Source organism: Aplidium turbinatum, chromosome 14 (assembly GCF_918807975.1).
Source record: "Aplidium turbinatum chromosome 14, kaAplTurb1.1, whole genome shotgun sequence".
NCBI lineage: Eukaryota > Metazoa > Chordata > Ascidiacea > Aplousobranchia > Polyclinidae > Aplidium > Aplidium turbinatum.
The window spans coordinates 871,053-886,217 of NC_137485.1; the positions used below are offsets into that span (position 1 = coordinate 871,053).

The 15,165-nt window shown below is 40.2% G+C and overlaps 2 protein-coding genes across 3 annotated transcripts in view; one reads left to right on the top strand and one right to left on the bottom strand.

The window, feature by feature from the left end:
- Nucleotides 1-8,218, top strand: part of LOC145783116 (phospholipid-transporting ATPase IB-like) — a 25,307-nt gene extending 17,089 nt beyond the window's left edge. Inside the window, exons 23-28 of one of the 2 annotated variants that reach the window (XM_082594893.1) lie at nucleotides 497-698; nucleotides 5,368-5,429; nucleotides 5,924-5,980; nucleotides 6,445-6,644; nucleotides 6,718-6,819; nucleotides 7,835-8,218. In XM_082594893.1, coding sequence (XP_082451019.1) covers nucleotides 497-698; nucleotides 5,368-5,429; nucleotides 5,924-5,980; nucleotides 6,445-6,644; nucleotides 6,718-6,819; nucleotides 7,835-8,021 — 810 coding nt within the window. In that variant the 3' untranslated portion in view covers nucleotides 8,022-8,218. Of the gene's footprint in view, nucleotides 1-496; nucleotides 699-5,367; nucleotides 5,430-5,923; nucleotides 5,981-6,444; nucleotides 6,645-6,717; nucleotides 6,820-7,812 lie in introns of both variants that reach the window. The other variant, XM_082594894.1, reaches the window with a different exon arrangement.
- On the bottom strand, nucleotides 8,208-14,846 carry LOC145783121 (translation machinery-associated protein 16-like). The gene is made up of 4 exons (XM_082594900.1): nucleotides 14,694-14,846; nucleotides 9,445-9,668; nucleotides 8,517-8,699; nucleotides 8,208-8,418 (listed from the first exon to the last, which is right to left on the bottom strand). The coding sequence occupies exons 1-4, from the start codon at nucleotides 14,694-14,696 to the stop codon at nucleotides 8,334-8,336; spliced, it is 495 nt and encodes a 164-aa protein (XP_082451026.1). The 5' UTR covers nucleotides 14,697-14,846; the 3' UTR covers nucleotides 8,208-8,333.
- Nucleotides 14,847-15,165: the final 319 nt, after the last annotated feature.

The following is a 15,165-nucleotide window of genomic DNA, read 5'->3' on the forward strand; positions in this document are numbered from 1 at the left end:
GCAAGTCAAACGAGAGAAGAAGACTCTAAAAGTAAGATTTTCCGAAAGTGTTTTGAGAGATTGGTTGATTCAGATTGCGAAATAACTATTTGCCAATGAAATTCTGCAATGATAATAAAATATAAGCTTACCCTAACCCTACTTTTTTTGAAAAGCTCTTGTGCACCGCAAAAATTAATTTAAAGAAAAAAAAAGTTTGACTTTGACAGGCGTCGAACCCTCGTTCTCACGATCATTAGGCAGAGGATGAAACCATTGAACCGACCATGCCAACGAGAAAATGTTGCATTCACACGGTTTTAATCCTAACTTTTACCAAAATCTGTAAATGAGACAGAAATCTCGTGGGAAAAAAATTTTCGCGCCCGGGCGTGGACCAATCCATAAAAGCAACAACACAACACGATGTTTGAGACGTCACAATGCTTTCAAGTGCTGCCTCACTGTTGACGTCATAGTCGGACGGCAAACAACCACGTGACACGTTTCGTTCCAGGTTTTCACGGTGCTTCCCCCGTTCACGTTAGGTTTGTTCGAACGTACGTGTGGTGACGTCACAATGCTCAAGTACCCCCAACTGTACTCCCTATCCCAGGGTGCAGCCAAGTACAACGCGATGGTCTTCTGGAAGATGTTCCTCAACGCGACTCTTCACTCCGCGATGCTTTTCTTCATTTCAGCACTTGCTTTCGGTCACGGTTCGTTGCCGCTCGGCAGTGTTGCCATCTCTTATATATTGTATCAAATATGCAGTAGAATTCGCCTATAACGGCACCTCTAGGGGATTTGCAAAAACTGACGTTATAGCCGAATTGACGTTATAGACGAACTACCGCAAACTATTCCAAAACTGTCTTTTGGTTAAACAAAGAGATGTATAATCCAGTCAGGTTTACTGTGTACCACCAAACTGACAAAAGGCACGCAGAAAATACAGTAAACAAAGAAATTGTTTAAAAAAATAACCTACAGCGAAAGGTACAGGAAATTTGCGCAATACAGCTCGTTACATACAGTGGTAGAGTTAATTAGTTTATACAGTACTGCACGTACAACTGTTGCTTTGAGTTGTTTAAAGGTCAGCTGTAGAGCTGCTTTTTACACGTGGTAGTTTTTCACGCGGGAAAAAAGTTAATTCAGTTAATTAAAGTCCCTGCTGCGAACGACGTAGCAAAATAAAGGGAAGACATTTTGCAAGCAGCAGCGCCAACTGGATTAAAAGACTGACCGTTCGTGGTGAAGGTGATGGCTTAAAGTGACGTTATAAACGAACAAAAGACGTCTGGGGACCAATAAAGGGTGCTGTTACATGCGAATTGACGTTATAAGCGATGCTGTTGTAGCCGAACTACAATGTACGTAAAAGATAGGAATTCTGCCGGGACCGAGCGAAATGTGACGTAATAGGCGAATTGACGTTATAAACGAAGCCGTTATAGGCGATTTCTACTGTAGTTTATATATTGTATGTATATCGCTATTTAGTGACACCTTGTGGATGGATTTAATTAAAGCATATGTCACCAAACTACGGGGCGCGGGTCAGATCCGGCCGGGGTTTGTCCTCCGGGTCTGCCAAACTGTGCAAAGAATGATAAATAATAACAGAGTAAAAATCCTATCAAAAATTAACACTGTGAAGTTATGTGTTTGTCGGCAGTCGAGTGTAGCAAGAACTCAGCGATAGACGCGAGTTTCAGCCATGAAGCTGGGCTGCTCGATGTTTTATAGTGAGTAGTCAGGTAGTGCTGACGCCAGGAAGATCGCTCCTTCTCAACTGTGACGTTATTAAATATTTATTAATTTGCGGTTTTCTGCTCTTATTTTAAAAGTGAACATAAAAGTCAACAGTTTGACCTTGAACCAGATATACTGGAAAAAGAAGTTATCTGGGCAAGAGACCAACTATCTAAACAAAAAGCTCCAGGAGTCGATGGAATTCCAGCGGAATTATTAAGACATGTGCCAATTCAAATACTATTGGCCTTATGCCAATGTATTTGGAAATCACAAGAATGGCCAAAAGATTGGAAAAGATCAATATTTATTCCAATTCCAAAGACAGGAGACATACGGACATGTTCAAACTATCGAACCATAGCCTTAACATCTCATGCAAGCAAAATTCTTTTGAAAATCATCCAAAAACGACTGGGCTTAATTATTGAAAGAGAAATGCCAGATGAGCAGGCTGGATTTAGAAAAGGCAAAGGTACCCGTGACCAAATTGCTAATCTCAGATGGATTATGCAAACCAGCAGGGAGTACAAAAAAAATCTGTACATGTGTTTTATTGATTATTCGAAAGCTTTTGATGTTATCCAACATAACATTCTTTGGAGTAGTCTGAGAGACATGGGAACGCCAATGCACCTGCTGGAACTCAAAAGGTCATTGTATGAAAATCAAGAAGCTACAGTTCGAACAGCATACGGAAATACAGCTTGGTTTAAAATTGAAAAAGGAACACGCCAAGGGTGCATTTTATCTCCTTCTCTATTTAATATGTAGGGCAAAGTGGGGCGTGTTGTCACAATTTTTACAAATCAGCATATATCTCGTTCTGTACCAATGGTATCAAGATGCTTGATAGTGCAATTGAAAGAGGTATCATTCGACTTCTTTTAGCTACAGCTAAAGTTTTTCTGGATTATTTTGTTTTTACATAAATGCATGTTTAATGCAAGTAAATGGGCTGTGACAACACGCCCCACCCCGGGGCATGTTGTCACAAAATTTCTGCACATGGTGTATGACTAAAATATGACAGAAACCAACAAAAAATGGTTTTAATACAGGCTAAACGAATAAAAAAATATGCAAAATGCAAAAAAAATTAATTTACAACATATTGGTAAAAATTTTATGCCCATTATCAAAAACAATAAAAATGTCAGCTTGAGAATTATGTGTCACTATCGAATAATGTGTGTATCATTATCTAATATTAATTTTTATTTCCTAAAAAAGCGTTGTATTTTAACAAATACGCATATTACCTCGTTGTATAAGCACAAATAATTTTTTATGTTTTTTAATATTAAAAATGCACACCACGGGGCGTGTAGTCACAGCTGTGACAACACGCCCCGTGGTATGAAATCACGTGGTTTCAACAACCATGTGCACATCTCTACTTGCATGTCTTATCTGTTTGGTATGATGAAAAAAGCAAGCGTCAAGCTAACGAATGGTATCTTTCCTGATCAGTTATGATCAAACCTTAGTTTGCCAGACCATTTTTTAGTTTAGTTATAAAACCTGATTTTGCCCAAAATTCAATGGCACTCCTCATAATTTCTGCTGTGGTGACAAATTTATTAACCTTCACTGCTTATACGAAAGAGAACTGAAAACTATGCCTTCCATTGAAAACTCGTGGTTATACGCTTGGGTTATCACATGGAAATCGTGCTGTGACAACACGCCCCTGTGACAACACGCCCCACTTTGCCCTACACAGAAATGGTCATGAGGAGAGGAGGGTTGAATAATTCCAATATAGGAGTGAAAATCGGTGGCAGAATTATAAACAACTTGAGATATGCAGATGACACTACCCTTTTGGCCGAGAACGCACAAGATCTTGAAGATTTAATCATCAAAGTGAAAAAGGAAAGTGAAAGGGCTGGATTGAAACTCAACATCAAAAAAACAAAAATTATAACAACTGGTAAAGCAGATAACATAAACATCAAGATCGAAAATCAAGAAATTGAAACAGCGAATGAATTCATATTTTTAGGCTCAAAAATAAGCTGGGATTCTAATAACTCACCAGAGATAAGGAGAAGAATAGCGCTGGGAAGAAATGCATTTGTTGGAATGAATAGCATTTGGAAGAGCAAGGATATAAAATTAGAAACAAAAAAGAAGCTGATCAAAACTATTATATTCCCAATTGCAACTTACGGATGCGAAACATGGACAATGAACAAAACAGACAGAAGAAAGATTGACGCATTTGAATTGTGGTGTTGGAGAAGGTTACTGCGTGTTCCTTGGACAGCCAAAATAACAAATGAGAAAATTCTTGAACAAATTAAACCGGACATATCCCTAGAAGCTAGAATCGTCAGACAGAAACTTTCATATTTTGGCCACATAATGAGAAGCAAATCAATGGAAAAAGACATCATGCTTGGTTTGGTGAGCGGAGGAAGAGGAAGGGGGCACCCAAAAACAAGATGGCTTGACACGATTGTAAATGACAGTGGTATGGGAGTGCATGAATTGAAGGAGGCTGCGTGGGATCGAGAGATGTGGAGAAAGATGACGTATAGAGTGACCGAGAGTCGTAAACGACTGAACGGATGATGATGATGATGCTCTTATTTTCTATTAAAATTTTTTGAAAGTGAAGTACGGTAGCTATTGTATTTATTAATGATTAAGTTTGTACGACTTTGTAATAAAATGTTGGTTTCCCCAGAACCCATTTGCAAGCAACAACCGACGGTGTCGATTGTTGCTTGTAGATGAGTGACCCACACCCGCTCTGTTGAGTCACTACCACAGCACTGTAGTACCACACGACTGTTCTAAACAAAGTAGTTCTCCGGGCCGAGAGCATTGGTGACCTCTGAACTAGTGACATGTAACTTGTGACCTCTGAACTAGTGACCTGGAGCTTGTGGCCTCTGAACTAGTGACCTGAAGCTTGTGACCTGTAGCTTGTGGCCTCTGAACTAGTGACCTGTAGCTTGTGACCTCTGAACTAGTGACCTGTAGTTTGTGACCTCTGAACTAGTGATCTGTAGCCTGTGACCTCTGAACTAGTGACCTGTAGCTTGCGACCTCTGAACTAGTGATCTGTAGCCTGTGACCTCTGAACTAGTGACCTGGAGCTTGTGGCATCTGAACTAGTGACCTGTAGCCTGTGACCTCTGAACTAGTGACCTGTAGCTTGTGACCTCTGAACTAGTGACATGTAGCCTGTGACCTCTGAACTAGTGACCTGTAGCTTGTGACCTCTGAACTAGTGACCTGTGGCTTGTGACCTCTGAACTAGTGACCTGTAGTTTGTGACCTCTGAACTAGTGATCTGTAGCCTGTGACCTCTGAACTAGTGACCTGTAGCTTGCGACCTCTGAACTAGTGATCTGTAGCCTGTGACCTCTGAACTAGTGACCTGGAGCTTGTGGCATCTGAACTAGTGACCTGTAGCTTGTGACCTCTGAACTAGTGACCTGTAGCTTGTGACCTCTGAACTAGTGACCTGTAGCTTGTGACTGGCCGAGCTAGCGGTTCCAAGCTGCTACAACTATGCAAAAGTACGGGATTAAATTCCAAATGGCTTTCTCAGTCCGATGAAGAAATCCTGGTTGATGAGGTCACAAACCTATCGGTGGAACTCGTGTGTTGCAGAAGTTGTGTTCGCGAACGGGAAGACTGGAGGATATCTGCTCCTGGGGAACTTCGTCTACTCGGTGAGCTGCATTGTCATCAACTTGTTGCCCTTTGCTATGATGTCATATTTGATCGCGCCAACATCGCTGCTTCCCTGTGCTCTATCAACGTAATATTTCTGCTTTGGTGCTCGCGCGTTGACAATCCTGGAGGCAATGAAGCGGTGGCGAGATTTCCGCTTCTTCCCGCGCTCGACAATGCTGCACAATGCATTCTGTTGGTAGCACCAGCTGTGGAAGATGCAGCACAACATGCAACTCTACATCTAACCAACAGCTCCCATCTCGGGATGTCACCGAGCGTTCTGCCCATACAACAAAGGCTTGTGCTCGTTGCAGGTGCCGAACGGAGGCTCTTCGGCTTCAGCTTCAGATTGTATTTGAATAGATTCATCTAAAAATCCGACCAAATGTAGCAGAGATTGTTGAAGTGTTTTTAAGAGTCTTCATTTCTAAAGTAACTGATACAGTTTCATGAGATACTTTGAAAAATAACGATCCACGTGTTTTCTCAGTATGTGGTGGTGACGGTTTGCTTGAAGGCGGGATTAGACTCAACGACTTGGACTGCCGTGAGTATCAACTATGCTCCACCTTGTGTGTCGCATTATCCACTGCAGTGCCTGCTAGATGGTGCTGTAAGACCACCATTGATCAGCGTTACGTTTATTGCGACCGGGTACCGAACCCCAGTTACTGTATTGGATTTCACAAGAAATCCTGACATGAGACAAAAATTGTAGTTTTGAGTTAAGATGGTTCTAATTGGATCAGTCGTTCATTTACATCGCTTTGGGTGTTTTCCTGTGTTCTTCTGCTGCTTTGTACGCCAACATAAACATGCCACTCACCCAACTCCACCATCAACTTATCAGATTTTAAATCAAGGAACTTTACGTTTAACGCTCGTATTGTGACGAATGTATCGCTGGCAAAACATTTCCATGGCAATTCTATTACTCGAACATAAACTGCAGCGGTTGTCGCGCGGATCGTCTTTTCAAAGGAAGATCAAACATGTTTGTATTTGTTCCAGTTCACTCACATCGCGGTGTGGGGAAGCATCCTCTGTTGGTTCCTCCTCTTCTCCGTCTATTCCAATATCTTCCCAACGTTCGGCTCTTTCGGAGCGGACATGACTGGGCAGGCAAACATGGTCCTCAACTGCCCCGCGTTCTGGGCCGGACAGCTGCTCCTGCCTGCCATCGTGCTCTTTAGAGACGTCGTTTGGAAAGTGTAAGTCCCCTTACTCATCCGCTAAGCCGATGCGATTTGGAGAAATAAACTTGCTCACTTTCCTCCTGTTCAGGCTCCAACGGAAGTATCGGAAGACCGTGGTGGAAGAGGTCCGGAAGCTAGAGGAGAAAAATGTTGATGCCACCAAGACCATCGCAGCCGCCCAGAGGCGGAAGTGAGTTGATAAGAATGAACACGTGGTTCATAAACAATAGCAACTACTACGATTTCTTGTCTCATGGGTGACGAATGCGCAATGAGATTGGAGCCCAGGAGGTTTCCCAGGCACTGAATTGAGTATCCTATCGAAATGGGTTCGAACCAGGGGCGTAGTCATGGGGAGGGGGCAATTGCTTCTCCCGAAATGTTTAACCTGTGTTACAGCATGTTAGAGCTTCACTATTGATTTAGGCTAGATTTACACCGAACATACAAAACTGTCTTCAGTACCAAAAAAACGCGCACGAAAATGGCGCATGTTTGTTATACCATTAACACCAGCTGGTGTGACTGGTAAATAATGTGGTAATGCGCTGGAACTGTCTGCTTTGTTGGTGTAATGGGCTGGAACTGTCTGCTTTGTTGGTGTAATGGGCTGGAACTGTCTGCTTTGTTGGTGTAATGGGCTGGAACTGTCTGCTTTGTTGGTGTAATGGGCTGGAACTGTCTGCTTTGTTGGTGTAATGGGCTGGAACTGTCTGCTTTGTTGGTGTAATGGGCTGGAACTGTCTGCTTTGTTGGTGTAATGGGCTGGAACTGTCTTCTTTTTTGGTCTCAGAAATCGACGCATATTTAGGGGATGCAGCTGTGTAAACAATAACGCCTGTTAGCTCAGTGGTTACACGCCCGGCTCAAGATCATGCGGCGCAAGGTCGGTGTGCGCTTGAGCAACGCATTTCAGGACTGCTCTCCACTCAGCGGCATCTAGTGAATGGAATATTGACAGACAGCAACTTTTTGACAATCGGAAACTTCACTCTGTCAATCTCGGTGACCGAAAAGCTCGACACCTGCCCAAACATCTATCCCGTCGTCTCCAATGCTCAAGATTGGTAAAAGCAGAGACGTTTGACCCTCGGAGTGGTATAGAGTATAGACAACTCATCGCTGTGGCATTAGGATTACGGATGCCCCAACCAGTGTGATTTAAACCTGTAACCCTCCGCAGTGAAGCTTCCATTGCTTTCCAGTCCCATCCGGAGACGAAAGTTCCTTGACAAAGCGGTGTCAGTGACGACATATGATAGCAAACGTTCCTTCAACTCCATCTACGAAGCCACGACTGGATTCGCTTTCTCTCAAGACGAAGGCGGCGTCGTCTCCCAATGTGACATCATTAGGCAATACGACACCACTGAAAACTTAGGCATAAAATAGATGATGTCATTATGACGTGAAAGCTCTTCATTAGCTGGTTTTAACTTTGCTTATCGCATACGCCACATGTTCATCTTCAGTGCGTCACCGAACGATGATGTTGTGTTTTACTGAAATTTATTTATGAAGTTCACAATTCCTTTTGGTGTTCGATGTATTTTGTTGCTGTTTCTCCAACACGCTCGTTACGTCAACAAGAGTGTTTATTGAGCGATTCAATAATATTCAAAAACAACCCACATCATGGGAAAACAGTTCGAACCCGCCTCGAGCGGGCTTCTTAGCTACCAGCAGTGGCTCTGCCATTCAACATCACGTCTTCAACTTTGGGTTTGTGTATTTGATCAACTTGATCTTGGGAAGATACTTTGCGTCTCCGTTCCACTGCCTGAACTCCCTGGAACAATTGCAATTGTTAAAACCGCGGCGAGCTCCAACTCACGCGCGTCGCGTAAGTCTCACAACACTTATTACTCCTATTGTGACATCACTCACTGTAGAGCGTCACGGTTGAGCAGGTCGGGGATCTCAAGTCCTGAACTCCGCAGAAGCATCGCGTCACGTTCCCGCGTCAGAGTCAAAGCGCGCTCCCGGGCGGCGTGCTGCGTCGGTCTTCGGCGTCCAATTTCGTGAACGATTTCGATTTGTTGCAATTCGTCATCGAACCGGTGAATGTACCTGCAGGGAAGACGAGAGTGAGTGAAAGCGCGATGGATGTCATGCATATTAGCGTGCATACATATAGGAACGTCACAATACGGGACGCGAACTACACACTAGAAGGGTTGGTTTCAACAAAACTTTTATAACTAACTTGGATATTTTTATTAACCCATAAAAAGTGCAATGTTCTGCAAAAGCAACCCATCTAGTGTGGCACACAAGTCAAGAGCAGATGTGCTTTCGCATCCTCTTGATGTAAAATCCTCATGAAAATGTGTGATACCGAGCGCCACCAGGCGGTGATCACTGTAGAAGAAATAAAGAACAAGAAATTGGAGTTGCATGATGTAATTTTTTTTTTCACGACCACAGTTAAGAAATTAACTTGTTAACTAGTTGAGTGAGCGATGTGTGTACTTCGAAATAAAACATTATGTTCTTAGCTTTTGATAGACAAATAAACAGTTAAACACGTCTCCTCTTTAAATCCACTGCCGAAAACACGTGTGCCCACTGCAGCCGGTTAGATCAAATATAATGGAATTGAATGAGAAGATTTTTGCAAAAAAACGAAAATAGTGCATGTTTTTTGGGATGAGGCAGATATATCCTCTGGATCTGCTACTGCATGAGGACGACGTATTTGTTGCCGCCATCTGATACTTTGCAGCCTCGCCATTGGCGATGAATGAAGTTTACTGATTGAACTACCGTGAATTTCAGTTAGCAACCAAAAAGTAGGCTGCATACAAACACTAACTTTTCCACAAGGTCAGCTAAAGAGGACTGGTCGTATTGCGTCATCGTGTCGTCCATGTTGTTTTGAAACCAAAGGAACTTTTTTACAGTGATGTCCATTTTTGTTGCTTTATCTTTCAATCTGTTCGCCTTCTTCCCGCTGTTGTACGACGTGCGCGCGATCTGGGTGGCTTTGCGACTGTTTGGATGAATCGGTTTTGAAGATCTATCCTTCTTCACTTTCGGCTGCAAATACAAGACGTGATTTGATCATTTATCGTGCATAGCAAGGCTGTTTAAATACCGCACGACGTGGAACAGTCATATTTTGCTTCACATGAAACAGCAAGAAGATGACGTCACATGCCAGTCCAGTGGTTCTTTACCTTTCGACCCGGTAAAAATTACTTTTCGGATCGGTAACCACAGTATCGAAGGCACAGTTATTTCAGTGAAAGTAGGAGAGGAAATTAAAAAAAGAAAACTTGTGCAAAAGTACAGTATACTTAAATATTCAGTGTAGCCTGCTCAAATGTTTTGGAATCAGGACATTCTGTCGCAAGACAACTGACCGCAACCGATCCGTCGCAAGGTAAATATCGCCGCGAGATTACTTAGCGCGAGTTCTTTATCTATTGAGTATATCTTGCTTATTACTGACACTTATTTTGCCGTTGTTTTAATCCTATCACAGATTTTTGCACTTGGAACTTGCTGTAACGAAACGTTATCTAACATGTACTAACAAGAAACAGTTTGAAGTAAACTGCATTAAAAGGCAGTGACTTACACAAGCCAAACGTAACGGATGACGTTGCTATTTTTTATGCCGAAATGATGTTACCATACCAAACATTATCATGTATTTTCCAGCTTGGAAGTAACAGGCACACTATGAAGTTATATGATAGGCTATCCAATATCTAAGGTACGGGCATGCTGTGATAACGAAGCGCCAGTCGGATTAGTAAGATTAACAAAAAGTGTAAACGCTCCATGAAGTATCCATACAATGCAGAAATAATGCAGAATTTGCGTCAATTAGTCTCGCGGGAAGATGTCTCTGACAATTCGGCTGCGGCCAGTTCACAACAGAATGTGGTGTACCCAATACTAATACCAAATTAAGTTCTTTGTATAAAATAATTTTGCCTCTGAGATGGAAATTCAAAGTGCTAGTTTGTATGATCAGTTTGAACAACACCAAGAAATAAGATTGAAATAAACAGAACGGACAGCCATAAAAATATTGCCCCTAACCATATTCCACAAAGTACAGCCACAGCACTTAATATAATGGAAGACAACAACAAGCTTTAAAAAAAGACGCTTTACCATAATAGAATAACTGCGCACAAAATACAAAAAGACAGTGAGAAAAAAACAGAATAGAATATGAAGCATTAACAATTTACCTGCAAGTATGAAGTATTAAATCATTGGGGACAGATCAAAAAAAAGTTAGGCAAGCAAATTTCTAATATGACCGAGTTAAAGTGCCCCTGACAGGTTGGATCCAAGTATAGTAACTTTTTAAAGCATTTCCTTGCGCAGAATCATACTTAGCAAACTTTTTAACCTTAACCTCGTAGCTCGACTGGTTAGGGCGTAATTTACATCAAACGACGGCTCCGCAGCGCCACCACAGGCGAAACTCCATATTTCATTGCTCTGGGACGACTTTGGTGGTATTACGTCATTGTAAGTCGGCGTTCTTAGCGACGGTTGAAACATACGTTTCCTAGATGTGATTGCTGGATCACAGTTTAGTCGGAGTTGGTACAAGCGGTTGCTTTTTTCGAAGATTTTTTGTTTTTTGCAGTTTAATAAAACTGTACTGGATACGTTCCTACAAAACCTAAAATATACTTGAAGTGAAAAATGAAGAAATTGTACGAATCATCATTCATATTTAATTCATCATCACTATTCATAATAAATAAAAGTTCTCTCTCTCTCTCTCTAATAATGTGCCCTCAGTACGTACATAGCAGAGTCTATACATGTAAAAGCCTAGTTTACCTGTACAAGGGTACGTTTTTGTAAACGTTGTTGTTTAGAAGTGCTGAAATCATTATCAGCAACTGGTTGCATCTTTGCTGTTATAGATGGTAGCCTATGGCAGATTACTTCAAAATGTAAAGTTTGCTCAAGCCCATTTTTACTTGAGTGGTATTAACAAAATCATCTTCAGTGAAGTGAAGAGAACATATATGACTAGTTTTGTATGGCCCATCCTACTTTCGAACACTTGAAGAAAACTTCTACCATTTTCTTCTCAGCACCTTGTTTTGTGGGAAAGCGTAAAAAGAAACCACACGGTTTTTGTCACTGACACTGTCACATATTTATTTATTATTTATTTGCGTCAAACAAAGCTGTCCACATCGAAAACAAAACAACGAAATACTGTAATACACAAACTGAAAATGCACAAAGATCACAGAGAGCCACCTTGGATGCCGTCGGTTTAAAAGCTCACTAAATAGGCTATCTACTGTCACAAATTTACATATAATGAGCGTTGGAAGAATTGAAAGCATTCAGAACGATAAAAATAATCAGATGACATCATGTCTGATATAAAGCGATTTGAGGAGTGTATGCAATCGGTTAATAAACGAAAACATGTTTTTTCCTCAATAAAGCATCAAACGTAGTTACATTATTCATTTTAAATTATAGGAAATTTTATTGAATTATAGGAAAATTTGATGAAAAGTTTAGGAACGAAGTTTTGTTTTGGAACATTATTCATTACTTGATATTCACGGGCACTGACCTAACAAGGCAAATTGTGCAATATTCTGAAAGAGTCATTGTAAGCAACACGTAATCGTTTTATATTAGAAGATCTAAACTTGTTCCACAACTGGGATAAGTAAAACGACATACAATAAGAACGAAATAAACTGTTTTTTACAGCGGGTGAGCATTTAGAAGAATTGAGATTTTGCATTATTTGCAGCACAGTACTGAGAGCGTACTTGCCTTGAAATATAATTTTCATCTGAGAACTATCAATAAATACACCCAGATATTTTACAGAGTCTGTGAACACAATTTCAGATTTACCTAGATGTAGCAGAGGAGCACGTAAAAGATAAAAGTTTTTTGGGTAGAATAACATACCAAATAACTTTTTAGAATTGAAAGTAATTTCATGATCAACAGCATACTTGTGGCAAACATCTAACAAATTTTGTAAGCCACACAAACTAGGCGAGATGCAGCAAATGTCATCAGGAAACATAATATGATTTAGACAAGAGTTGCCAACATAGCAACCAACTTTTGTTTTATTGAGATAAGAAAGCTGATCAATATATATATACGGCAAAAAGATAGGGGCTTAACACCCCACCTTGTCAGACTCCGCTGGACACAGTAAATGATTGGCACAGGTGACCTTCCCACCTCACTTGCATGGTTTTTTTACTATAAAGGCACAAAGGTCACCAGTATTCCAACAAGCGAACAAAATAGATAGGCAGTAGGCACGTTACGTGTGATAAGCGTTTTAAACAATAAATGATGATTGACTTTGTCGAAGGCTTTTGAAGCATCCAAAAAGACAGAATATACAGGAGTGTCATGACTGATATAAGAGGACACTGCTTGTTTTATTAAAAAACACTCATTTCAGTACTATGACCAGACTTAAACCCAAATTGATTGTCACTGGTATTCCAGAAAGGCAATAAATGATTCACATAAAACGTTCAAACAGTTTTGAGATTACTGTGGCTAGAGCAATAAGTCTATAGTTACCTGAATCTTGAATGTCGCCATTCAAATTCTTTACAATCGGGACTAACACAGTGTTCAAGCAAGAATTTGGTACATTGCCATGACTAAGACACATATATATTAAAAAGTACACTAATATAAAAACAAATAATCAGCATAATATGTTCAGCTGAAATTTTGTCAGCACCAGCAGCGCGGTTTATGGCAGTTTGACAAGCAAGGAACCAATTGTGTCCATGTTGCAACAAAAGTTGTAATATTTATCCCTAGAAGAAATACATGAGTTAACAAATTCTTTTTCAGTGTTGGTTTTGCTAGAATTTAGCAAGGAGCTGTAATGATGTTTTCACATCTCAGCAATTGCTTCAGGACCTTTGTGCTCCACCAACATTTACAGGAAGAGAACTTTTTTTGCAAGTAGACTTTTTTACTTTCTGCCAAAATGACTTCTGTGAGCTGTCCAAGTTGAGTGCTGAGGCAAGCACATTTGCTCTATGTTGTTCAGAGGCATGATTACAACGGCAAAAGGCTTTTTTAAACTCCTTTCGTTTGCTCTGCATCAACTCATATAGTTAACCATTTCACTGTTTCCCATTTTTCACCTACATGATGTAACTTTCTCTGGCAGTAGCATGAGCTTGCTTAACATGATTATTCCAACCAGGAACAGAAAATATGTTACATTTATTCTTTACACCAACAAAGATTTTATCAGAAGCTGCTTTGAGAGCATCAGTTATAATATTATAGAAAGAGTCTATTTGAGACAACATGAGAAGCATCTTAACAATGAGAATTATTGCATTTAATACTTTCAGTTGGCAAGGAAATTTGGGATAGATATTTTTAAATACAACAATACACATGAACAGCAATTTTTAAGCATTGCCTCAACCATAAATTAAAGGTAGCCTACTGTTTGTGAGATACTGTTGTTACACTGCAAATGGCTATAGACAGATTAGGACAAATAAAAAAGTATCAAAATTGTAGCCCTATGAAACTGCAATTTCAATTGAATTGAGATGCTGTTTGATAAAAATAAACTCAACCTATTTGATCAAAACCTGGTAGTAATAGTAAGTTAACTTTTCTATTTCGGTAATTCTTAATTTGCACATGCTTTAGACCAACAGAGCGCCACACATTCACGTTTTGCAGTAGCCGTACTATACCTAACTAAGTCACCAGTCACCACAGATTGTATCCTTCCAGCTTACGGTGACGTCACAGCGATGTTGCCGTTTTTATTTTCGCAATAGAATGAGTGTCAGATTCGCCGATGTCAACGAAAGTTTGCAAGCGTGTAACTTAGTAGCCTGTTGATATTTTTTACAATTTTCTGGTCAGGGAAGTTTGTTAGTGTCACCTTTTTGGTATCTTAGGTAAATTTCGCAAATTTATTTTTCTGTCAGAGGCACTTTAAGAAAGAAATAGCAGACTTTGTGGTCTCATTGTGAAATAACTTGCTGGTGGTCGGACAGTAGGACACATCTTACAAAGATTTGTATATACACTTACCATTGCAAATACTTTGACTCCAAACAAGAAAATGCTGGGAAAAATTAGTTTGACACTTCTGGTAACAAGCAAAATGATCTCAAGTTGTGCTGTGATGCTTCAAGATTTTTTATTGATTTTTGATTAACAACAATGCAAAAAACGGTGTTAACAGCTGCTGTTGAAATAGAAAACAGAAATACATACAACAGAAGAGAAAGTGGCAAAATTATGTGAAACATATAATAATAGAACTAGAAGCCTTTCATGTACATTCGATCTACTGGGTAATAAAAAAAGCGTTTATCAACTAAACTTGAATAACTTTTGAAATAATTGATCAATTCTTTGTATTTATCAGATATACCAAGAAGAACTAATGTTCTAAACGTTTAGAAAATTTCGAGATGCCATGGACTACTGAACAAACAACATTTATTGTTGAAGCCTATTTTCGACTTAATTCTATCCACGCGACTCAATTGCAATAAAA

What these genes read in the sequence shown, in the direction of transcription:
- LOC145783121 (XM_082594900.1), bottom strand. An exon ending in TTAGCTGACCTTGTGGAAAA is followed by an intron (nt 8,700 to 9,444) that starts GTTAGTGTTTGT and finishes TCTTCCCTGCAG; the next exon opens with GTACATTCACCGGTTCGATG. An exon ending in CTCAACCGTGACGCTCTACA is followed by an intron (nt 8,419 to 8,516) that starts GTGAGTGATGTC and finishes CAATTGTTCCAG; the next exon opens with GGAGTTCAGGCAGTGGAACG.